Source organism: Bufo bufo, chromosome 4 (assembly GCF_905171765.1).
Source record: "Bufo bufo chromosome 4, aBufBuf1.1, whole genome shotgun sequence".
In the NCBI taxonomy this organism is placed as follows: domain Eukaryota; kingdom Metazoa; phylum Chordata; class Amphibia; order Anura; family Bufonidae; genus Bufo; species Bufo bufo.
Genome location: NC_053392.1, coordinates 523,789,914 through 523,816,171, shown reverse-complemented (window position 1 = coordinate 523,816,171; position 26,258 = coordinate 523,789,914). Strand labels below are relative to the sequence as shown.

The 26,258-nt window shown below is 47.9% G+C and overlaps 1 protein-coding gene across 1 annotated transcript in view; it reads left to right on the top strand.

The window, feature by feature from the left end:
• The window catches only part of LOC120998864 (TRAF3-interacting JNK-activating modulator-like), a 31,522-nt gene extending 12,856 nt beyond the window's left edge, over positions 1-18,666 (top strand). The window contains exons 4-8 of the mRNA XM_040429730.1: positions 8,943-9,101; positions 10,003-10,118; positions 10,682-10,787; positions 12,159-12,287; positions 18,195-18,666. Coding sequence (XP_040285664.1) covers positions 8,943-9,101; positions 10,003-10,118; positions 10,682-10,787; positions 12,159-12,287; positions 18,195-18,245 — 561 coding nt within the window. The 3' untranslated portion in view covers positions 18,246-18,666. The remainder of the gene's footprint in view (positions 1-8,942; positions 9,102-10,002; positions 10,119-10,681; positions 10,788-12,158; positions 12,288-18,194) is intronic.
• Positions 18,667-26,258: the final 7,592 nt, after the last annotated feature.

Below are 26,258 nucleotides of genomic sequence, written 5' to 3'. Positions count from 1 at the left end.
CTCTGGAGGCGGACACCGCTGCTTGCAGCGTTTTGGTGTCCGTCTGACAAAACGGAGCCAAATGGATCCGTCCTGACACACAATGTAAGTCAATGGGGACGGATCCGTTTTCACTGACACAATCTGGCACAATAGAAAACGGATCCGTCCTCCATTGACTTTCAATGGTGTTCAAGACTGATCCGTCTTGGCTATGTTAAAGATAATACAAACAGATCCGTTCTGAACGGATGCAGACGGTTGTATTATTATCTGAACGGATCCCCACCAAACGGCAGTGTGAAAGTAGCCTAATGTGTATGGTAGTAGGCCAGCTCTTCCCTCAAACGCAGATGTTGGGGGGGATGTCAGGCATGTTGGATTTCACAAGCTATATAAGCTGCCGCCAAAGATGTCTGAGAACACAAGCACACTCAACTCAGTGGGAAGGTCAGGAGGAATAAGTCTAAGGGTCCATTCACACGTCCGTGGTGTATTGCGGACCCATAAATTGCAGATCCGCAACACACCCGCCCGACACCCCTATAGAAATGCCTATTCTTGTCCGCACGCTGCGGACAAGAATAGGACATGTTCTATCTTTTGCGGAGCTGCGGACCTGAAGATCGGGGCCACGCTCCGCAAATGCGGATGCGGACAGCACACTGTGCTGTCCGAATCCATTCTGTCCCCATAGAAAATGAATGGGTCAGCACCCGTTCCGCAAAATTGCGGAACGGATGCGGACCCATTTGCGGACGTGTGAATGGAGTCTAAGGGTCCATTCACACGTCTGCAAAATGGGTCCGCATCCGTTCCGCAATTTTGCGGAACAGGTGCAGACCCATTCATTTTCAATGGGGCTGGAATGTGCTGTCCGCATCCGCATTTGCGGATCCGCACTTCGGTTCCGCCAAAAAATAGAACATGTCATTTTCTATGAGAGTGCCGGCGATATGTGGTCCGCAAAATGCGTAACGCACATTGCCTGTGTTCGTGTTTTGCGGATTCGCAAAACATATACGGAGGTGTGAATGGACCCTTAGTGTATGACCAGCCTAAGACCCCTGTGAAGATTGATCTCAGGTCTGCAGGCTTCTTACTCAATGTCTGAATGACTCCCCATCTTGATTGGTCCAGCAATGTTTCCGAAATGCGTAGTCGGCCTAGGGTGGGATTTTATAATGTAGAAATATTAATGGATGTTTTCCAAGAGTTGGAGAAAAGTGATGAATAACCTCCTGGTTGATGATTCAGTAGCATCGTCAGCCATTATTGATTTTAGGCTAAATGTGGCCCACACCATTATTCTTATTGTAAATCAATAACTATGGGACTATGACATTTGGATCTTCCATTAACCGTGTCTCATTCATCAGCAGGATCCTATTAGAAACCCGGCTCTATGCACTTACTAGCCATAACCCCTTCAGTCCTAGCTCTTAAAGGGAGAATCCAGTTGTGAGAACTTATCCACGGGATAGGGGCTAACCTTTAGATTGGTCGGGATCCTGTACCCTTTGGGGCCCCCCAAAATAATGTCAGGCATGTGCACTGCCACTTCATGCTGGGCACAGCAGAGTATGGCGCTTGGCTATCTCTGGAACTCCCATAGAGATGAATGGAGTGGAGCCTGCAGCTCGGGAGGCTCCCAGGGGTACAGGCTCCCCGTTCTTGTGATCATTGGAGGTCCCAGCAGTAGGACCCCCACTAATCTATTAGTTATCTCCCATCCTGTGGAAAGGGGATAACTTCTCACAACCGGAATACCCCTTTAAAGTGAAGCGCAAAGTTTTACTAGTAAAGTCATGAAAAGTGACCTACCAGAGGATTCACAATGTGAAAAGTTTTTTCTCGCCCATATTCCTTGGGGGACACAGGAAACCATGGGTATAGCTCTGCTCCCTAGGAGGCGTGACACTAAGTGAAAGCTGTAAGCCCCTCCTCCATCAGCTATACCCTTCAGCCTGGAGAAGAGACTGCCAGTTTTTGCTTAGTGTCCAAGGAGGCAAGACACCCCCTGCTTATGCAGGGTTGTTTTCCTATAATTTTTTATTTTTGCGTTTTTTGTTTTAATTCGATTTTTTTCTACTTACAGGGACAACAGAGGCGCATTAGACCCCTCTGTTTCTCCCGGGGTTGAGTTGCGCCAGTGCCGGTAATTCCGCACTGCCGCCTCCCCCACAGAAGACAAGGTGGACCAGGGCAGCCTCGCTCCCCTGCGTCCCGCCAGCTCAAGGGTCGCCCGCACGCCAAGTCCCTCCCCCGGCTTCCTGCCACTGCGGTGCCAGTAGCTGAAGGGGCGACCCTGCTGGATGGATTGAGGGCGAAGACAGCGTATGGTGAGAGTGGCTGCTCCAGCCTCCCCTTCCTTCCTCCCACCGCTGCTACATCCCCCCCCCCCCATGGGCATATCGGACCGGCAACCTTACCGGGTATCATTTGGGGGGGACTTTGTCTGGGCAAGTCCTTTATTTAGCGGCAGGGCACGGACTCTGCCTTCAGGGGACGGCTGTAGGCAGGAGGCCGTCTGCCACATCCAGGCGCGGCGGGGGCCGCTTACTTGGCGCGAACGGCGCCATTTCATCTTGGCCGGCACTTCATCCACCTCGGGGGTTAAAATCATTTTGCCGCGCGCGCGCGGCTCTGCTTCTCCTTCAGCGCGGCAGGGGGGGGGGGCGGAGCTTCCTACATGCGCTCCGCTACTTCCGGTTTCGTCGGGCTCCACATCTCATAGTGCTGCGTGGAATCCTCTCTGCCGTCCGATCCTGAAGCTATTCATCTCCGTGCCTGCTGCCTCTCCTCCACAGCCTCCTTCAGTCTGCTCCCCTTGCTGCTGCCGCTTGCATCATCCAGGTCTGGTAGGACTGTTAACCCCCTCCGTGCCACCAGTACTGTTGCTTGGGTGTAATCCCCGTTCCGCTTTTGCCCTGGGGTCTCCCACTTTAAGTGCAACATTTTTTCCACCATGTCAGACCCTTCTGCAGCCGCCAAGCCTTGGTACCATGCCTGTACTGCTTGTAGGGAACCCTTTCCCCGGGGGCAGTCTGATCCGCACTGTCCTGCATGCCGAGCTCCACCGCAGCCTCAGTCGCCCGCTGTGTCGCTCCCTGCTTCCTCTGACCCGCCTGACTGGGCTAGATCCCTGTCCCAGGCCGTGGAAAGCCTCACTCATGTCGTGGGCCGCCTAATAGACAGGCCGCCTACCCCGCAGGACGCCACTCTTACTGTCGCGCCCTCCGGGTCCACCGCTTCTGCCGCTGCAGCGGGTTCACCCTTTCTTAGTGACCCCTCCCGAGCTAGGCACTCTCAGAAGCGTCTTAGAGTAGAGCGAGCCTCCTCCTCGGATGCCTCCCTCTCCCCGCCACGCGTGCGCACTCAGACGGGCCTCTCCTCTCCAAAGGATTTGCTCTCTGAAGGTGAATTGGCGGTTTCAGATTTGGAAATGGACTCGGCCCTGCCGTCCAAGCTAGCCTCAGCGATGGGTCAACTCATCTCTGATATTCGTGACACCTTTAAGGTGCAAGATGACCCCCCTAGCTCTGACGCAGCTAGCGTCTCCTTTATCAGACCCAGGCAGGCCTCAAAAGTCTTTCCAATCCACTCTGATTTCTCCTCCGTGGTGTCTAAGGCTTGGGCTCACCCGGACGCCCGTTTTGTCAATCCCAAGAAGCTGGACATTTGCTATCCTTTTCCAGCCGATGTCGTGGCCACCTGGTCGTCCCCACCCAAGGTGGACCCCCCTGTGGCCCGTCTGTCAAAGAACACGGCCATCCCTGTTCCCGACGGGTCCTCTCTTCAGTCAGCGGAGGACCGTCGCATGGAGACACTTTCCAAGGGCATTTTTGCTGCCTCCGGTTCTGCTCTCAGACCGGTTTTTGCCTCTGCTTGGGCAGGTAAAGCAATCTCTGCTTGGGGTGCGCAGCTGGAACAGGAGTTGGACTCGGACGTCCCCATCCAGGACCTACGTTCCTTGGCCCAGCTTATTATTCGGGCCGGGAATTTTGTTTGTGAGGCCTCCCTTGATGCGGGAGCCCTTATTGCACGCTCCTCCGCCCTGGCAGTTTCCGTCAGGAGGGAGCTCTGGCTGAAGGTTTGGAAAGCGGACGCTGCCTCCAAACGTTCCTTGGCGGGGCTACCGTTTGCGGGTTCCCGCCTTTTCGGGGTCCGCCTAGACGAGCTTATTTCGGAGGCCACGGGTGGTAAAAGCACCCATCTTCCTCAACCCCAAGCCAGGGGTGCCCCCCGCAGACGCACTGGTGCGTCTCGTTTTCGGTCCTCCCGCAGGACCTCTGGGGCTCCCCCCGCAGCTGCCGCTTCGGCCCCTCCCCAGGATAAGCGTAGGAAGCCGTTTTTTCGGGCGCAGCCCTCCTGGCGCAGGCCGCAGGCTGCCCGCACACCCGCAGCAAAGCGGTCCTCTGCCTGAAGGCGCGCCCCCACCCACCCGGGTGGGGGGCCGGCTCCTCCTTTTCAGGGACATCTGGATGGCTCACGTCTCCGACGCCTGGGCTCTCGAAATTGTGTCCTCCGGATACAAAATCGAATTTGCGTCCTTCCCTCCAGATCGGTTCTTTCGCTCCCGCCCCCCGCGGGACCCGAAAAGCGCGGCTGCGTTCTCCACGGCTGTTCAAGCCTTACTGGACAGGGGGGTGATTACCCCCGTTCCTCTAGAGGAAAGGTTCCAAGGGTTCTATTCGAACCTTTTTGTAGTTCCCAAGAAGGGAGGTTCGGTGCGGCCCATTTTGGACCTCAAAAAGCTCAACCGTTTTCTCCTCCTTCGACTGTTTCGGATGGAGTCCCTCCGTTCCGCGGTGGCTTCCCTGGAGCAGGAAGATTTCATGTCTTCCATCGATATACAGGATGCCTACCTCCATGTTCCGGTAGCCCGGTGTCACCATCGCTTCCTCCGATTCGCCGTGGGGGACCTCCACTTCCAGTTTGTCGCCCTTCCCTTTGGGCTGGCAACAGCCCCCCGGGTGTTCACCAAGGTCCTGGCCCCGGTTTTGGCCTTACTCCGTTCTAGGGGTGTTTTTCTGCTACCGTACTTGGACGATATCCTCATCAAGGCTCCGTCCCTTTCTCAAGCGGTTGCCAGCGTGGATCTCACTCTAGAGACTCTGGCGAGATTCGGTTGGGTCATCAACTTCCCCAAGTCCTCCCTTCCTCCCTCCAGACAACTGGTCTTCCTGGGAATGCTTTTAGACACGGGAGCGGCGGAGGTACGTCTTCCCTCGGAAAAACGACTGATCCTCCGTCGGGCGATTCGGGGTCTCCTTCTCCACCGTCGACCGTCCTTCCGCTTCTGCATGCGGGTCTTGGGGCAGATGGTTGCCTGCTTCGAGGCGATCCCATTTGTGCAGTTTCACTCCCGCCCTCTCCAACGGGCGATCCTCTCCTCCTGGGACAAATCGCGGGAGTCTCTGGATCATCCCTTCCATCTATCGCCTCCGGTGCGGTCATCTCTCCGCTGGTGGTTGCAGTCCCCTCTTCTGGGCAGGTCCTTTCTGCCGCTCAACTGGTTGGTGGTTACAGCCGATGCCAGTCTCTTGGGCTGGGGAGGCGTGTTTCCTCCCCGATCCGTCCAGGGCATTTGGTCTCCATCGGAGTCCAAACTCTCGATCAATGTCCTGGAGCTGAGAGCGGCCCTTCTGTCTCTGCGACACTGGACTCATCTGCTGAAGGGTCATCCAGTTTGTGTGCAATCGGACAACGCCACGGCCGTGGCGTACATAAACCACCAGGGGGGCACTCGCAGCGCTGCAGCAATGCGGGAGGTCACCAGCATTCTCCGTTGGGCGGAAGCCCACGTCCCGGCCCTATCTGCAATTTTTATTCCAGGGGTGGACAATTGGGCGGCGGACTTCCTCAGTCGCACCACCGTCGACCCCGGCGAGTGGTCTCTTCACCCGGAGGTGTTCGAGGCCATTTGCCTTCGTTGGGGCATACCGGACGTGGACCTCATGGCCTCCAAATTCAATCACAAGGTCCCCGCCTATCTGTCCAGGGCCAGGGATCCGGGAGCCTGCGGAGCCGACGCCCTCGTTCTTCCTTGGCGAGGCTTCGCGCGTCCATACATATTCCCTCCCATCCCACTCCTGCCCAAGGTCCTTCGGAAGATCGCGGCGGAAGGCGTCTCGGTGATTCTGGTCGCTCCGGACTGGCCCCGCCAGTCTTGGTATGCCGACCTCATGCTGCTCCTGGCAGACGCGCCCTGGCCGCTGCCCGCCAGGGAAGATCTTCTCTCTCAGGGACCAATCTTCCACCCGCGTTTAAGGTCCCTACGTTTGACGGCGTGGTTGTTGAGACCACCGTCCTGACACATAGGGGTTTTTCTGCGGACGTCGTCCGCACCATGATCCGCGCCCGTAAGCCGTCCTCTTCTAGGATCTATTATAGGACCTGGAGGACCTATTTGGGGTTCTGTGCCGATCTGGGGATTCCTCCGCTCCGCTTTTCTCTCCCCACCGTTTTGTCCTTCCTGCAGAGCGGACTTGCCCAGGGTCTGGGCCTTAGTTCTTTGAAGGGTCAGGTGTCTGCGCTGTCCATTTTGTTTCAGCGCCCACTGGCCCCCCTTGGTCCTGTCAAGACCTTCCTTCAGGGCGTGGCTCACGCGGTTCCCCCGTACCGCCCTCCGGTACCGCCCTGGGACCTGAACCTGGTTCTCTCAGCGCTCCAGGCTTCTCCTTTCGAGCCTCTGCGGACGGTTTCCTTGCGACTTCTGTCCTGCAAGGTTATTTTCCTTGTAGCCGTCACCTCTCTTCGGAGGGTGTCCGAATTGGCTGCACTCTCCTATCTGGAACCTTTCCTAGTGTTCCACCAGGACAAGGTGGTTCTTCGTCCGGTCCCTTCCTTCCTTCCTAAGGTGGTCTCCGCCTTTCATCTGAACGAGGACATCGTTCTCCCCTCTTTGTGTCCTTCCCCTTCCCACCCGCGGGAGAGGAAGCTTCATCGCCTGGACGTTGTCAGGGCGCTCAAGGTTTACCTGGAGGTAACCAGCATTTTCAGGCGTACTGACTCGCTCTTTGTGGTTCCGGAGGGGTCGCGCAGAGGGATGGCGGCATCCAAAGTTGCTATCGCCCGTTTTGTCAAGATGGCTGTTACTGAGGCTTATCTCGCCAAGGGCAAGGTTCCGCCCCTCGGTGTTACCGCTCACTCCACTAGAGCGGTCGGGGCTTCCTGGGCTCAGAAGAATCGGGCTTCTACGGAGCAGATTTGCAAGGCGGCCACTTGGTCCTCCTTGCACACCTTCACCAAGTTCTACAGGGTGCATACTCATGCGTCGGCTGACGCTGCTTTAGGCCGTCTGGTGTTGCAGGCGGCAGTTGATTGATGCCTCTGGTGTTGGTCTAGTTTGTTCTGGTCCCTCCCTTCTGGGACTGCTCTGGAACGTCCCATGGTTTCCTGTGTCCCCCAAGGAATATGGGCGAGAAAAGGAGACTTTTGTATTACTTACCAGTAAAGTCTCTTTCTCGCTCTTCCTTGGGGGACACAGCACCCGCCCTTCATTTGGGTTACAGTTGTGGTTCCGACTTGGTTGCCCCCGTTGGGGCTCGACAGTTCTTTTTTCCGGTTGGTGGTTATCTTTCACTACTTGGACACGCAACTGGCAGTCTCTTCTCCAGGCTGAAGGGTATAGCTGATGGAGGAGGGGCTTACAGCTTTCACTTAGTGTCACGCCTCCTAGGGAGCAGAGCTATACCCATGGTTTCCTGTGTCCCCCAAGGAAGAGCGAGAAAGAGACTTTACTGGTAAGTAATACAAAAGTCTCCTTTTTTTTTTTGTATTAATATATATTTTTTATTCTACACTGGGTTATAGGCCCAAAGCCTGAAGTTGCCGTACTGCTCGTACTGATGGCCTACTGAAACTGCCTGTGGATCCAAATAAAAAAATATATACTGTAGATACCCCACATATATACACATAACCGCCATTAGTCAATCCAGGTAGGATGTATTTGGAGATCTGAATCCACACAAGGTCTCTGTGACAACAATACATCCGAGAAATAAGAAGAGGACATCAGAATCACTCAGTAGTGCAGCCTCAGGCTTTGGGCCATAGTTTCAAGTGATCATATCCTCACACAGAAATTAGATAGTAAGGCCTCCTGCACACGACCGTTTTTTTCCCCCGTTTACTGGCCGTTTTTTGCGTTCCGTATACGGTCCAAAAACGGAACCATTCATTTCAATGGTTCCGCAAAAAAAACAGAATGTACTCCGTATGCATTCCGTTTTTCCGTTTTTCCGTTCCGTTTAAAGTCAGAACATGTCCTTTTAGGCTCCATTCACACGTCCGCAAAATGGGTCCGCATCCTTTCCGCAATTTTGCGGAATGGGTGCAGACCCATTCATTCTCTATGGGGACGGAATGGATGCGGACAGCACACAGTGTGCTGTCTGCAGCCGCAATTGCGGAGCGCGGCCCCGATTTTGGTTCCGCAGCTCCGCAAAAAGATAGAGCATGTCCTATTCTTGTCCGCAGATTGCGGACAAGAATGGGCATTTCTATGGGGGTGCCGGGCTGGTGTGTTGCGGACCCGCAATTTGCGGGTCCGCAACACACCACGGACGTGTGAATGCAGCCTTATTGCCCGCAAATCGCTTTCCGTGGCTCCATTCAAGTGAATGGGTCCGCAAAAAAACGGAACACATACGGAAATGCATCCGTACGTCTTCCGTTTCCGTTCCGTTTTTTGCGGAACCATCTATTGAAAATGTTATGCCCAGCCCAATTTTATCTATGTAATTACTGTATACTGTATATGCCATACGGAAAAACGGAACAGAAATGGAAAAACACAACGGAAACAAAAAACGGAACAGCGGATCCATGAAAAACGGACCGCAAAACACTGAAAAAGCCATACGGTCGTGTGCAGGAGGGCTAAGTATGATGATCTGGGAAAAATGGAACCTGGTCACTAAGGGCAACTGCTTCTATTCTGTTCTTCTTTACAGACTATGCAGTTTACCAGAGAGATGGAAAATGAAATAAATGGCCATAAAACCACCAGGCAGACACTGGAAAGAAGCCAGAGGATAGTGGAAGAGAAGGAGCAGCTACTGACGGAAAGTATCCAGCATCATGAGAAAGTCCAGCAGGATCTGCAGGATCAGGTAAGTATGTGGACTTGGTCACATGTCGCCTTTTAGATGTGATCTTAAATGAAAGGGGTTGTCTCACAAAAAATATTCTACATTTTTTTAAAACAACAACTGGATCTGAAAACTGCTGGGATTGCATGTAATTAAAAATGTAGTATAGTCGCTGAGTTCTTCAATAAAATGTATCTGTATAGCGCCACCTGCTGTTTGTTCTTTTTGTTTTTCTGTCCACCTCACCAAGGTGGTCGCACATACTCAGTAGCATTCTTCAACTGCCACCAGCCATGTCGACTGTTGGAGACAGTTACGTGGAGAGAGCTGCAGCAGAGATAGGGAGCTGTGAGCTGTGACAGGGAGAAATCTGCAGCAGAGATAGGGAGCTGTGAGCTGTGACAGGGAGAAATCTGCAGCAGAAAGTACTCCCTGAATTGGCAGCTTTACATAAGTTTAGCAGAACTACTGGAGCAATGAACGGGGAGCTCTCTGAATCCACGTGAGGTACAGGGCTGGTTCTAGCTTTGTTAGGGCTGTTTCATACGAGCGAGCCCATTGCGGGAATCGCGGTCTGTGTGTGAGCGTGATCCTCCGTTCAGGAGCGCTGATTTATAATGCTGTACGCCTCTGCTTGACCTTACAGATACAGAATCATAGTGACAGCTTTATGTTACTACGATTCAGTAGAAGTCAGGTTAAGCAGAGACACACAGCATTATAAATCATGATAATGCAGTGCGCTCCTGCAAGTCCAGAATTGAGAGTCGCGCTCACACACGGAGCGTCATGCCCACATTGGACTCCCTCGTGTCAAGCAGCCCTTAGAGATTGCCATGGCTTATATGATGTCCGATTTTCATTTTTGTACATTAATCATAAGATACCCCATTTAAGCTGCCATATTTCCACCCTTATTAAGTATGAAGAGATGCTGGCATCACTACGGGAGCAAACCCAAAAGGAGGTCAACACCAGGGATGAAAGGATCAATAAACTGAAGCAGCAGATCTCAGAGCTTTTCAAAGACAAGTCATGGTAAAATTCTCACAGCTTATTTATGCCTTAAAGGGGTTGTCTCACCTCAGACATTGGGGGCATAACCCCCTCTGGGACCCGCGCCTATACTACACATGTGCGGCCGCCCTCCATTCATTCCTATGGGAGTGCGGAAAATAGCCGAGAGGTGTGCTTGCCTATTCTCGGCACTCCCATTGAAATGAATGAGAAGCGTACCGTGCAAGCGCATCCACCACTCTGACGCTCCCATAGGAATGAATGGAGGTAGCCACACATGCACGGTGGGCCCTCCTTCACTTTGCGGGCTCCGTTCTAAGTATAGAACCTCTGGGACCCGCACCTATCAGACATTGGGGGCACATCTTAGAGATATTCTCCCAATGTCTGAGGAGGGACTACGGCAATGAAGGTGCAGTGACGTGACAACTACTGGGAATTACATTTGTGATTGGCATTCAAGGGGGCTCAATTCTGTTTGGAAAAGCACCTTTACTGTTCTACATTCATTTCTACGCAAGTTATGGAAACACATTGTATTATAAATGAAGAAAACATCCTTCCTTGTGTGTCTTCTCTTATAGGGAACATAAGAAGCAGATCGAAGAACTTCAGAAGGAACTGAAGCGATTGGCAGAAGAAGCTCATGTGCTTCGAGGACAGCTGAAGAGACATAACGTTTCAACACATGTAAGGTCTTCACCAGTGATTGCTCTGAGCATTTCAGTAATGTGATCTGGGAATGTCATGGTCACACTAACTGGAATTCATTTTATCTGGCCCCATATTCGCCGTTGTGTATACGGTATGGTATAATATAATAAAGTGAGTGAACGCTACTAGAGCCTAAGTTCTCACCTTGTGGTATGTGTATTACTCCCATGTGATCCTGCCCTGCTTTTAATAGCCAGCACAGTGGTTATGATCATAGACCTGGGGGTACCTTGATGTAATTTATTTGAATATGGAGTATCTGGCTTGGTTATTTAGTGAAGTACGTTTAAAGGGAACCTGTCACCATCCTTATGGAGAGTGCCTAAATGGTGTGAGGAGTCTTATAGGCCTGGCAATGCTCCTCTGGATGTCTGGGAAAAGGGTATGCAAATGAGCTCTTAACACGCTCTGGCTCCAATGCTACCAGATTTAAGGTAGCTATCCCATAAGCCAATGTTCGACCTTCTTTGCTCTGCACTGATGAGCGGCAATCGCCCCGAAACAGCTGTATGCAGATGAGATGCTGGCTTAGTTATTAGCCAAGTCATGTCTCAAAGCCTGTTTCAAAGGTCAAGCATTGACTTATAGGATAGCTACCTTACATCTGGTGGCTATCCCATAAGCCAATGTTCGACCTTCTTTGCTCTGATGAGGGGCAATCACCCCGAAACAGCTGTATGCAGATGAGATGCTGGCTTAGGCTTTGAGACATGACTTGGCTAATAACTGTTTAAAAGGTCAAGCATTGACTTACATCTGGTGGCATTAGAGGCTGAACTTGCTAATTTCTCATTTGCATTCCTTCTTCATGCAAATGTAGTATAATCTTCAGGAGGCATGTTATAGAGCAGGAGAAGCTGAGCAGAACTTGGAGTTTATGCATTAAAATCTCAGATTTTTCTGAGTAGTCCAAGTGGTCAGTCTTAGCAGTTAATGACGGCTATCATTTTATACACACTTATACAGGGCAGGCTGTCAATCACTGATAAGACTGCCTACTTGGCTACTGAAACCAGAAAGAGCAGAGATTTTAATGCACAAGTTTTGCTGCGTCATTTTCCATAAAACTACACATCTATCTGCTCAGCTCCTCCTGCTCTGTAACATGCTGCCTGCAGCTTGCACTGCGTTGTATGGTTCAGGTTCCCTTTAATACTTTTAGATCATAAATACTAGAGCAGGATATCACAGTCCCTCCAGCGAAGGGATGTATGGGGTGCTGGCTAAGTGTGCCACTCACGTTTTAAGAAATATCGGGGGTAAACCCGGTTATACAGATTTTCATTTTTCCAAGTAGATGTGTGCAGATCATGCATTTGGCTCAGAATACATTTTCTATTGTTACAGGAATGTGGGAAGTGTAAGTCACTGATGTCGGCCCTCGAGGACAGCCGGTTACAACTAAAACTGAAGAACAGGACAATAGAAGAACTGCAGTCGGTGTGCCAAGGGTTTCAACATCAACTCCAGGAACAAGTATGCCAGTTAAATGAAAGGGGTTGTCCAAGTTATCTTGTTGATGACCTGTCCTCAGATCAGTCGGGTCCGACACCTGGCACCCCTGCCGATCAGCTGGTTGAAGAGAAGGCACGCACCATATACCAGCGCTGCCTTCCTTTCATTGTTAACCTACTTGCCGACGCAACAGCAGCGGTGAGCAGGTGTAATTACACCCTATGCCATCCCATTCACTTCAGTAGTACTATGAAAATTATAGAAAAAAAAATCCCAATCCGTATGACAAAAAATTTCCGCAGCGGTTCCCAATTGTGAAGTGGGTAAAGATCACAGTTCAGACCATGCGTTTTTGAGGGACCGCGCGTTCTCTATTCAGGAGGTCAAACCTCTTCAATCTTGAGGCATCCAAAGTTTCTGACACAGGCAAGTAAATCAGGTCCCCACTATCAGTACACTAAGGCACCTGTGGGATAACAGCTTGATATATAGGCACATAGTATCGCTCCACGTCTCTTCACCACCACTAAAACAAGAATTCCTCTAATAGTGAAGTACCGCTAGCAAGTGGTTATATAAAAAGTATTTATTATACTCACAAACATATGGTAAAACAAAGCAGTCAAGGCTGTCTTTTCAAATCTTCCCTTTTTATCTAACCACTTGCTAGCGGTATATTACTATTAGAGGAATCCTTGTTTTAGTGGTGGTGAAGAGACGTGGACAGAGGAGAGCCGTGGAGCGATATCATGTGCCTATATATCAAGGATTTACACACAAGGATTTTCCTGGTGACCTGCAGTGCTTCACTATATGCAAACTTTCTGTCAGAAACTTTGGATGCCTCAAGATTGAAGAGGTTTGACCTCCTGAATAGGGATTGCGCGGTCCCTCAAAAACGCATGAACTTCAGTAGTACTGCTCGTGAGGTCCAGAGCACGCTGGGTCTGGTTTTCATTCAGAATATCTCTGTCCTTTACTCCAGTTAGCTTTCCTGCAACCTTGACCAGTCTTCCCGACCTTCACATGATGCTGCTGCCACCACCATGCTTTGCTGTAGGAATGGTATTGGGCATTGCCTGGTTTCTTTCAAACATAACTCTTAGGCTACTATCACACTCGCGTTTGGTGCGGATCCGTCATAGACGGATCCGTTCAGATAATACAACCGTCTGTATTACCGTTTGTATTATCTTTAACATAGCCAAGACGGATCTGTCTTGCACACAATTGAAAGTCAATAGAGAACGGATCCGTTTTCTATTCTGCCAGATTGTGTCATAGAAAACTGATCCGTCCCCCAGTGGCGTAGCGTGGGGGCCGTTGCCCCGGGCGCAAACGTCCCCTCCGTTCTTCCTCATAGGCTTCAGGCTAGTGGCCTGAAGCCTATGAGGCAGTAGAGCGATGGTAGTGGCTAGAATGGAGTTGCTCCTGGCAGGTATGATGTAAGGGGAAGAGGTGGAGTCTCGTCATCCAGGGGGCGGGGCCTCAAGATGTGCAGGAGATTCTACAGAGCACGATGTTGGAGAGAGGAGCAGAAGCTGCAGGTCAGTATGTGGAGGAGAGGATTGACTGTTATTTTTACTTGGGGGGCTTTTTGCAGGGGCTGAAGGGAGGAGGAATAATCCTTGTACTGGAGACTGTATGTTAGAGGGGTCTGAAGAGAGTGGGGGTGAAGTGATATTATTTACATGGGGACTGTATGCTGGAGGGGCTGAAGGCAGGGGGGTGATATTATTTTACATGGGACTGTATGCTGGAGGGGCTGAAGGCAGAAAGAGTGATTAATTTTACATGGGACTGTTTGCAAGAAGGGCTGGAAGGCAGGGGGAGTGATGTATCTTACATGGGACTGTATGCTGGAGGGGCTGAAGGCAGGCGGCAAAGAGAGGTAAGGTGATATTATTTACATGGGACTGTATGGTGGAGGGGGCTGAAGGCAGGGGGAGTTTTGTATTTTACATGGGACTGTATGCTGGAGGGGCTGAAGGCAGGGAAGTGATGTGTCTTACATGGGACTGTATGCTGGAGGGGCTGAAGGCTGGCGGTTGTATCTTACGTGGGACTGTATGCTGTAGGGGCTGAGGGCAGGAGAGTGATGTATCTTACATGGGACTGTATGCTGGAGGGGCTGAAGGCAGGGGGAAGGTTGTATCTTACATGGGACTGTATGCTGGAGGGGCTGAAGGCGGGAGAGTGATGTATCTTACATGGGACTGTATGCTGGAGGGGCTGAAGGCAGGAGAGTGATGTATCTTACATGGGACTGTATGCTGGAGGGGCTGAAGGCAGGGGGAAGGTTGTATCTTACATGGGACTGTATGCGGGGGGAGGGGCTGAAGGGGGCCATAATTATTACTATAATACAGAGGGGACCATTAGAATAATAATATAGAGGGGCCAGTATATATTATAATTATACAGAGGATGATAGTAAAGTGAGGAATATAAAACATTTTCTGTGAAACTCTGCAGAGACAAGACGCGGTTGAAAGAAGTTATCATAACGGTCCTATCTCCAAATGAAGACGCTGAGAAAAGTCTACATCACAAGAGATGTCACTGGATGTAACGGGTATGGTGCTGTATTCTCCTGTATATTTCATAGCAATATATGTTATGTCCATCCAAATATCAGGTTTTTTTTGTTTGTTTTTTGGGGGTGGATATAGAATTTTGTCCACACTGCCGAAGCCTGGCCCCAGACATCACGTCACACTGTGTGTGTTCTGAATTCTGGGGCCTCGCACCCATCTACTACATTATCTGTACTCAGAGAGTTATCACTGTGTTATCTGTGGTGTTACATAGGACTGCAGGTGACATCTACTGCATTTATTTTTTAAAAAAAGGGGTGTGGTCATAGGTTGGGGGGGGGGGGGGGGTGCAATACTTGACTTGCCCCGGGTGCTGGCAACCTACACTACGCCACTGCCATCCCCATTGACTTAGGCTACTTTCACACTCGCGTTTGGTGCGGATCCGTTCAGATAATACAACAGTCTGCATCTGTTCAGAACGGATCCGTTAATATTATCTTTAACATAGCCAAGACGGATCCGTCATGAACACCATTGAAAGTCAATGGAGGACGGATCAGTTTTCCATTGTGCCAGATTGTGTCATAGAAAATTGATCCGTTCCCATTGACTTACATTATGTGTCAGAGCGGATCCGTTTGGCTCAGTTTCGTCAGACGGACACCAAAACGCTGCAGGCAGTGGTGTCCGCCTCCAAAGGGGAATGGAGACGGAACGGAGGTGAACTGATGCATTCTGAGCGGATCCTTTTCCATTCAGAATGCATTAGAATGCAAACTGATCCGTTTTGGACCGCTTGTGAGATCCCTGAACGGATCTCACAAGCTGAAAGCCAAAACTCCAGTGTGAAAGTAGCCTTAGAATTGAGGCCAGAAAGTTCAATCTTGGTTTTATCAAGCTAGAGAATCTTGTTTCACACGGTCTGAGTCCTTTTAAACTCCAGGCTTTCACATGTCTTTTACTAAGGAAATGCTTCTTTTTGGCCACTGACATAAAGCCCAGATTGGTGGAGTGCTGCAGTGATGGTTGACCTTTTGGAAGTTTCTCCCATCTGCACACAGGATCTTTGGAGGTCAGTAAGAGTGACCATTGAGTTCTTGGTCAATGGTCACCTATCTTATCAAGGTCCTTCTCCTCCAATTACTTTGTTTTGTGTGGTGGTCAGCTCTTGGAAAAGTCCTGGTTGTTCCAAACTTCTTCCATTTAAGATTTGAGGCCACTGTACTCTTGGGAACTTTCAGTGCAACAGAATTTGCATACTCCTGTCTCTGAGCTGTACAGGCAGTTCTTTCCTCCTCATGGCTTGGTTTTTGCTCTGATATGCATTGTCATCTCTGAGACCTTATGCAGACAAGGGTGAATCTTTCCAAATCATATCCAGTCAACTGAATTTACACATGTGGACTCCAATCAAGTTGTAGAAACATCTTAAAGATGATCAGGAGAAATGGAAAGCCCCCAGAGTGAAATTTCAAATGTCATTGGTCTAAATACTTACTTCCATGCAAAATTGTATTCTTCCCTTTTTTCTAAATTTGCAAACATTTCTAAAATTCTGTTTTCACTTTCTCATTATGGGGTATTGAGTGCAGATTGATGGAGGAAAGCTTGTGGTTTTTTTTTAGCACAAGGCTGCAACATAACAAAAGTCTAAAGACTTTTGTGCATGATGTGTGTGTGTATAAATATTGGGACATGTACACAATTCTAACATTTTTGGCTCTATACACCACCACAATGGATTTTAAATGAAACAAACAAGATGTGCTTTAACTGCAGACTGTAAGCTTTAATTTGAGGGTATTTACATCCAAATCAGGTTAACGGTGTAGGAATTACAACAGTTTGCATATGTGCCTCCCACTTGTTAAGGAACCAAAAGTAATGGGACAGAATAATAATCATAAATCAAACTTTCACTTTTTAATACTTGGTTGCAAATCCTTTGCAGCCAATTACAGTCTGAAGTCTGGAACTCATAGACATCACCAGACGCTGGGTTTCATCCCTGGTGATGCTCTGCCAGGCCTCTACTGCAACTGTCTTCAGTTCCTGCTTGTTCTTGGGGCATTTTCCCTTCAGTTTTGTCTTCAGCAAGTGAAATGCATGCTCAATCGGATTCAGGTCAGGTGATTGACTTGGCCATTGCATAACATTCCACTTCTTTCCCTTAAAAAAACTCTTTGGTTGCTTTTGCAGTATGCTTTGGGTCATTGTCCATCTGCACTGTGAAGCGCCGTCCAATGAGTTCTGAAGCATTTGGCTGAATATGAGCAGATGATATTGCCTGAAACACTTCAGAATTCATCCTGCTGCTTTTGTCAGCAGTCACATCATCAATAAATACAAGAGAACCAGTTCCATTGGCAGCCATACATGCCCACGCCATGACACTACCACCACCATGCTTCACTGATGAGGTGGTATGCTTAGGATCATGAGCAGTTCCTTTCCTTCTCCATACTCTTCTCTTCCCATCACTCTGGTACAAGTTGATCTTGGTCTCATCTGTCCATAGGATGTTGTTCCAGAACTGTGAAGGCTTTTTTAGATGTCGTTTGGCAAACTCTAATCTGGCCTTCCTATTTTTGAGGCTCACCAATGGTTTACATCTTGTGGTGAACCCTCTGTATTCACTCTGGTGAAGTCTTCTCTTGATTGTTGACTTTGACACAAATACACCTACCTCCTGGAGAGTGTTCTTGATCTGGCCAACTGTTGTGAAGGGCGTTTTCTTCACCAGGGAAAGAATTCTTCGGTCATCCACCACAGTTGTTTTCCGGGGTCTTTTGGTGATGCTGAGCTTACCGGTGCGTTCCTCCTTTTTAAGAATGTTCCAAACAGTTGTTTTGGCCAGGCCTAATGTTTTTGCTATCTCTCTGATGGGTTTGTTTTGTTTTTTCAGCCTAATGTTGGCTTGCTTCACTGATAGTGACAGCTCTTTGGATCTCATCTTGAGAGTTGACAGCAACAGATTCCAAATGCAAATAGCACACTTGAAATGAACTCTGGACCTTTTATCTGCTCATTGTAATTGGGATAATGAGAAAATAACACAAACCTGGCCATGGAACAGCTGAGAAGCCAATTGTCCCATTACTTTTGGCCCCTTAACAAGTGGGAGGCACATATGCAAACTGTTGTAATTCCTACACCGTTCACCTGATTTGGATGTAAATACCCTCAAATTAAAGCTGACAGTCTGCAGTTAAAGCACATCTTGTTTGTTTCATTTCAAATCCATTGTGGTGGTGTATAGAGCCAAAAATGTTAGAATTGTGTAGCTGTCCCAATATTTATGGACCTGACTATCTCTAGTCTTATTCTTCTTATGTATCATGTTAAACCCACATACTGATAATAATGTATTCTTTTTTTTTTTCTAAAGGAGAAATTGCAAAGTTTGCTTGTAGACAAAGACAGCAGGAACCAAAAATAACCCAAAGAAGGCGGAATCCAGCAAGTGCTTCATTACTCTTCAGTGCCTTACCGCTGGGAGATTTGTATGACCAGATCATCAGCTTCTGTAATAATTGTATAATGGTCCTTTAATCTGTGCTAAATGAATCAGAACACAAAGCGATATGAACTGGAAGATGTGGAGTGGTGTCATTATTTCAAGTCCACTTATTGAGGTTTTATATCCTGCACAGGAGACTCAACTTTCTGCTCATTTTCAAGAGGAACGGTGCTGTGCTTGTGTACATATCAATCTCTATGTATCACATTATTATGACCACTTCTCCAGTGTCTCATGCCAGAGGATACATTTGGTGTATGGTCAGATACTCTATACCACCTATTAGTCGGCTTACTTTGTGACAATGTCATATACATACGCCAGTCTTGATCTCCCTGCAGATGCCTCTTAATAAATTAGGCTACTTTCACACTCGCGTTTGGTGCGGATCAGTCTTGGATCTGCACAGACGGATCCATTCAGATAATACAACCGTCTGCATCCGTTCAGAACGGATCCGTTTGTATTATCTTTAACATAGCCAAGACGGATTCGTCTTGAACACCATTGAAAGTAAATAGATATTGTCATAGAAAACGGATCCGTCCCCATTGACTTACATTGTGTGCCAGGACGGATCCGTTTGGCTCAGTTTAGGCAGACGTATACAAAAACGCTGCATTTTGGTGTCCTCCTCCAAAGCGGAACGGAGGCAAACTGAGTGGATCCTTTTCCATTCAGAATGTACTAGGGCAAAACGGATCCGTTTTGGACCACATCTGAGAGCCCTGAACGGATCTCACAAACGGAAAGCCAAAATGCCAGTGTGAAAGTAGCCTTAGGTGCAAGCCTGCCATGCACCAGATACTGAAGTCTACGCTGGCAGACTTCAGCTATAACTTCCGCCACTACGAATGTTCTAGTAAATATGGCAGATGGTCCCTTTTATCAGCACTTTGGAAAAATGCAGAGAAGGTTAATAAAGTCACAAATTATGGTGCACAAGACGTGTGCCGTAATTTGTGACTTATTTACGCCACAATAGTGGCCTAAATGTCTTGATAAATGCCCCTGAATGTGTCAAAATTTAGGTGCAAGATGATGCATCAAGCAACTCCCCTTGGCGATTGAGCATGTGAACGTAGCCTTATAGGTACCAATGGAGTGCTGGTCCCGGATCCATATCTGGCACAGCCATCGAGAATAACAAAATGCTAATAATTTAGAAAAATTCTCCGGAACAAAAAAAAAAAAAAAACAGCCACAAGTGTCTTATAAATATTTAGAACATTTATTTCAGATGACATAGCACGCCGCCATTGTTTTTATTAAAATAGACTATTTTATTCTGATCAGAAAGATCTCGAGAACTGTAATTATTTACAACAGTTTCCTGACATTACAGTGGTGCAGGAAAGCATCTCATACACCATGCTGACATCTCCCACGAGGACTGTGGTGTGGACGATGCTCGGAAATCAGCATGATATCTAAGCCACGTGACCGTACCCTAATAGTGTGAGAACATATGCCATCAAATACCCATAGTAGTCATTCACAGCCTTGTACCTTTTCTCCAAAAGCAATTCATAGCAACTGATGCGAGACCAATTAGTCTGGAATCAGAGGTGTATTGCGAAAAAGGTTTAGACTTTTGGTAAATCTTGTCCAAATATTCAGACAGGGGGATCATGTTATCAGCCGTGCCCTCTATGTAGACATCACGTTAGCCGTATAAGCGCCATCTCATATGGGCGTGCTTTATACAGCCTTTCTCTCCAAACTTTATAGCCCTCATTTTTTTATGCCTGGACCTGTAACTAGATCCATGTGATGACTTCTCCAAGCTCAGCTGAAGAGAACCGCACCTACTAAATGCCAGTAGCAGAACAGAGGGGGTGAGATTTGCTCTTCTAAAAGGTAGGTTCATCCAGTGTTTTTTGGAGAAGATTTTGAGGCTGATTTTCCTACAGGTTTTTCAGCCAAAGCCACACGTGGATCCAGCGGGAAGGAGAAGTATCAGTTCTTCCTTTATATTTCCACTTCCTTCAGAATCCACTTCTAGTGTTGTCTTAAAAGCCTGCAGGAAAATCTGCTTTGAAACCTCCTCCAAAAACTGGGTGTGAACCCTACCCTAGACAGGGCTGTTACTGATTTTTATAGGAGAATGGATTAACCATTTTTAGGCCTAATACAAAAAAGTCACAGCAAAAGAAACACTTCCGCAAGGCAAGTGCGTAAGAACTCATGCACACAAACATGTGCCACTCATTGGGGACCGCAATGCCCATCCACCGTCCGTGTCGCCAGTGCTGATGGATGGAGACTCATTCAACTGGGTCCACGATTTGGCAGCACCGCAAAAAAATAAATTGGGCATGTTCTATTTTTTTTTGCGGTGTGGAGGCATGGCCCGAAATGCCACGAAGCACTCCGTAGTGTTTCCATGGCCTTCCGCTTCATATCTTTCAGATTGTGGAACCATCCAAGTGAATGGGTCTGCATCCGTGAAACAGTGCCGATAAGGCCTCTGCCCGTATATTGCAGACCTGTTGTTTGCGAGCCGCAATACGGGCACGGCCAACACATATTAGTGTGCATGAGCCTTAAAGGGGTTATCCTTCATCGGCAAGGGCCCCCAGCAATCTGAAGAACGTTCCTTGACTTTCTCAGTCAGACCAATTACTGTGGCCAGAAAGGGAAGGGTATAAATGACCCAATTAGAGCATCACACTGATGAGGGCAATGCTCTTCTGTCAAGAGAACAATGCAGCTGTCATACTGTTATCCAAATTCGACTAATCTACTATTTTTAGAACAGATCACATGTTCCCCTCACAATTGACAAGTTCCCTCTTTATCAACCTGTGCTGATTGCCTATACTTTAATTTTCAATCGTATAGTACTGCCAAAACGAAAACATCTGAAAAATTATTTCTTTGAAAAAAAAAAAAAAAAAAAAGCCTCTTTCTGACAGAAGTACCCCTTTAAACACTCCTTCGTGAAGATCTATTGTCAACTTTAGACAAAAGCAAACTCATGTAAGAGGATAGACATTCCAGGACAAAAGCCTCCGCCTGACTGTACGAAACCACAGAGGAACCTTTGTCATCTACATGTGGGGTTTCTACGGGAGCCCAGGCAGGTCTCCACATCTGCACTCCAAAACAAGTCCACAGCATAGAAGAACTTGTGCAATGTCACTAAACAGGATATGGAGAAGCGCCTAAACATTACATTACTAAATGAGGAACTAAAAAAAAAAATAAAGTGTCGCTTATGTATCAGAATCCTGAACGCCTTACAATTAAATATTAACCGACGTGGACCTTTAATGCTATATTCAAAGTCTGCAATACAGTGATCTGAGATTTTCAGATTAGGAAGCAGTGACATTTTGCCTCCACATAGGGCCGTGGTCCTCTTCTACCGCCTGGTGCTGCTTCTTGGCCCACACAACGCCATATACATGACTCTAGGAAGCTGGTATGCAGAAGGGCCTATTCTGGAGAATTTGCAATTCATCTTTGAATGGAGTTGTCAGATTGGATTTATACACACATTGTCCAACTAAAATCGATGCTAGGTGAACTACCAAACTTGTGTGGGTGACTGTCCCCATATTTCCTGCTCAAACCCTGTACACCAGGGGTAGGCAACCTGCGCCACTCCAGCTGTTGTGAAACTACAACTCCCAGCATGCATACTTGCTCTGCTCTTCTAAGAGCTCACATAGAAATGAGTGTAGCATCCTGGCTGATCCCTGCTATACACCCATATCTTGGATGTCTGACAACCTGCGGGTAATGACAAGGCTACTACCGCAGCACAACCAGTAATTCCCTTCATGCGTCTCATACATTCTCCTTAAATTTACAGAACTGTCGCCGCCATGTTTTAGTAACTACTTGTATTCCCCATGTAATACCAATTCTTGTACATCTATTCTTATGACTATGTTGTGCCATTCCTTAATTTTTCCTTCTAGAAGTTAGTAATTTATTCATAACAGTTTACAATGAAGGTCCATAGGGGTGTAGGCGTTGGGGGGGGCGCCTGCACAGTCTGACAGTGGCAGCACTGAATGGATAGTGTCAGAGGGTGCAGGGACACCCCCCAAAAGGTGACGCCCAGCTGGACCTTGACCGCTTGTTATTCATTAATAACTTTAGGCAGGAATAATAAAGGAACGGCACAACTAAGGGTACTTCCACACTAGCGGCAAGGAACTTCGGCAGGTGAACAGCCTGTCGGATCCATGCTCCCGTGTGCCCCCTACTACCGCTCCGGCCCCATTGACTATAATGGGAGCGGGCCGCAGTTCCGGCGTCAGTACGGCAAACATGCCGAGAGGTGGCTTTGAATGCAATTATAGTCAATGGGGCCGGAGCGGTAGTCCGGGGGCACGCATGCACTAGCGGCAGCACGGATCACAGCCTGCCGGAGTTTCTTGCAGCTAGTGTGAAAGTAGCCTAAGAGTCATAAGAATAGATGCTCCAGTAGTATTATCACAAGGGGTATGCCAGGAAAAGTTACAGGGCCTCTTTGAGGGAAAAACAAACTCTGCTGACCAAACGGACTACAGTGACTGGACTGTACAGTGTTTTGTGCGCTGCGCCATTCACAATTTCAAACAGAATCAAAAAGGTGTCTGCTCTGTTTGAAAAGCTGTAAAATATTACCTTTGGTGCCCCTATGTGCCCTAATGTCAATTAACCTAAACTGGAGAACACAGACATGCAGGTGAAGCCATTGTAATGACAAGGTACCCTAATCTTATTTTTTTATGAAAAAGTTCAAAATCAACTTCTTATGTGAATGGACAGATCTACATTAATGGGGTTGTCCAGTTCAGAAATAAATTATCGTTATTATTCCTATTAGGGAATTCTGAAATAAAAATTCTTCATAGAAAACTCTTTTTTTTACAAAAAGCTTAAAGAGGACCTGACATGCCTGTTAATAGCTTCATGCATTCCCCATGTAATAACAATTCTGGAGCATCTATTCTTATGTCTGTATGTTGTCCCATTCCTGTATTATTTCTACTAGAAGTTATGTATAATTGCTAGCAGTCTGCAGTAAGGGTACAGAGGGGAGGTAACCAGTTGGGGGGTGTGCCTGAACAGTCTGACATTATCCAATCAGTGCAGCCATTTTCAGTCTGTGCAGGTACACCCCCCCCAACTTGTTACCTCCCCTCTGTACCCTTACTGCAGACTGCTAGCAATTATTCATAGCTTCTAGTAGAAATAATAAAGGAAGGGCACAACATAGAGCCATAAGAATAGATTCTCCAGAATTGTTATTACATGGGGAATGTTTAAAGCTAGTAAAACAGGCATGTCAGGAGTGGTGAAAGGTCCTCTTTAACTCACCTCAACCGATCCTCTGCAGCTGCTCTGGTCCCCGCTACTCTACACTTCCTGTCCAAACACGCTTGAAATGCCAGGAAAGGCCCACTCAGCCATTCACTAGCAGTGTCAGGTCAACACTAAGGCCAGTGAAAGGCTGAGCAGAACCTTCTGGTGTGTCGAGCTGGGATAGGAAGTGGAGAACATCGTCACAACAGCACTAGTGGAGGATGGGTGGAGGCGAGTAATGCTTTATTTTTAGCCCATTTTTTTCCATTCTCTCCATGGAACAGGAAGCAGACAGCTCCACTCAAAGCGTAGTGGCCGTGCTGGGTCACTGCACCTCCGTTACCATTGAAGTGAATGGGCGCTGAGCTGCAGTAACCCGCTTATAGCCAGTACATCAGACTGTTCCAATCAAAGTGCTAGTTCCAGCGGCAGAGACTGCAGGGTGTTTGACTCCCTCTGATCAGATATTAATGACCTATTAATACGATAGCTCAGGGATCAGCAACCTTCAGCACTCCAGCTGCTGTGAAACTACAACTCCCAGCATGCAAACATGCTTGGCTGTTGTTCTAACTCTCACAGAAGTGAATGAAGCATTCTGGGAGTTGTAGTTTCTGAACAGATGAAGTCCTGGAGGTTGCTGATCCCTGCAATAGATCAAGTTCTCCTAGGAAAACGGTACACTTAGTGCCAGGTTTCCCTACATTACCGCTACTCGTTAGGGGTGCCAGCAGGAGGACCTATCTTTGATTTGCTTATTGTCAAGGGACCCTTCTAACAAGTAGGGACTGTCCATCGAGGAGAATCCCTTTCAGCATAGCATGCTGAAGCAGTAGTTAGGGCACAGATATCAGTGGTACAGTATCCATAGGGAAATTCTCCATGCCTTTCAGCAAAGTGAAAAATTAGAATAGCACTTGTTAGTATTACTGTAGAAAATAAAAAAAAATTAAGGTTAAAAATCTTCCTGCGAAAAAAAAAAAAATTACTTCTGTGTTACCAGGTATTGGATTACTATTACTCTCAGATGCAGATGACGACTCGTGAAATGTTGTAGTCATGGTGGAAATTGACTGCACGGCCGGCAGAAAGGATGGGTACAGGCTTAGGTATGTGATCCCGCCACGAGAATGCCTCTAGGACTGCCTGTATAATGGCAGAAGGTCTTAGTTATGTGTTTTGTGCCTATGTTTAAGGCTCGGTTCACACTTCAGTCTCCACTTCCATCAGAGGTTGGCCATCAACTTCCATTGTATACTTCTTTTTCGGTCCTCTGCGTAGCCATAGTAGACTACGCAGTGTATGCCAGAAGGACATTCTTGGCATACGTTAAGTACAGGGAGACCTATGGGCATATACAGCACGTAGAAAAGACAAAGTGTGAACAGAGCTTTAGGGTATGTCTGAACGGGGTAGAAACGCTGTGGATTTTCAGGTGTCAAATAGCAGTGCTTTTCATTACCAGAAACGTGGATATGATTTTAAGAAATCTCAATCACATGCTGTCAAAAGAAAAAAAAAAAAAAAAACGGCAGTGTAAACTGACCTGCAGTGTGGATTTTAAAGGGGCAGGCCACTATCTGTTACTAGTTAGGGTACTTACACACTTGCGGCAGAGGATTCCGGCAGGCAGTTCCGTTGCAATCTGGACGCAAATGGATGCATTTGTGAGACGGATCCGGATGCAGAGCCATCTGACAAATGCATTGCAATACCGGATCAGTCTCTCCGGTGTCATCTGGAAAAACCGATCCGGTATAAAAAAAATTGTTTGCATTTTTAAAGGTCTGCGCATGCACAGACCAGAAAGCCGGATCCGTTTTGCCGGAACACTTAATGCCGGATCTAATACACTTCAAATGTAAATTAATGCCAGATCCGTCATGTGATCAGCATTTTTGGCTGGAGAGAAAACTGCAGCATGCTGTGGTATTTTCTCCGTCCAAAAAACGTAAGAGGGACTGAACTGAATGCTCTCCATTCAGAATGCTTTAGGGTAAAACTAATCAGTCTTTTTCCGGTATTGAGCCCCTACGACGGAACTCAATACCAGAAAAGAATAACGCAAGTGTGAAAATACTCTTACACATGTGCTGGGAACAGCACATACATTCACTTCCAATGGGGACAGACAGGGTTTGTGCTTGCATAGTACGTCTCCGGGGTGAAGGGCCCTTTACACAGGCGACAATTGAACAGATTACCGGTATATACTAGTAACGCGATTATCTGGCAGTGTAAATGCACCGCCGATTAACGATTCAAACGCTCGTTCATCGAGTAATTTTATCTTTTGTGTAGCAAAAAAGATCGTCATTTCCCAGTGGCAGATAGTGCTGAGTAAATAATCCGCTAGTGATCAGCAGATTATTGGGAAGGAACGCTTCCTTCACGACAATCTGCTAGATCGTCGTCCAGTGTAAAGGGACCTTAAGAGAATGGAGGCCACTGATGAACGGGACCCGCCCTCAGTGGCCATTTTCATATCGCAGCAGGTAAGTGGACCTGCAAGTAGATTATAAATTAGGAACATTAAACCACTGGACGTTGGCACCAATGGTTTCATAATGCCCATTACCAGCTGAATGCAGGTGTTATCCCCAGTACATGTGCGGCTAGTATATAGTG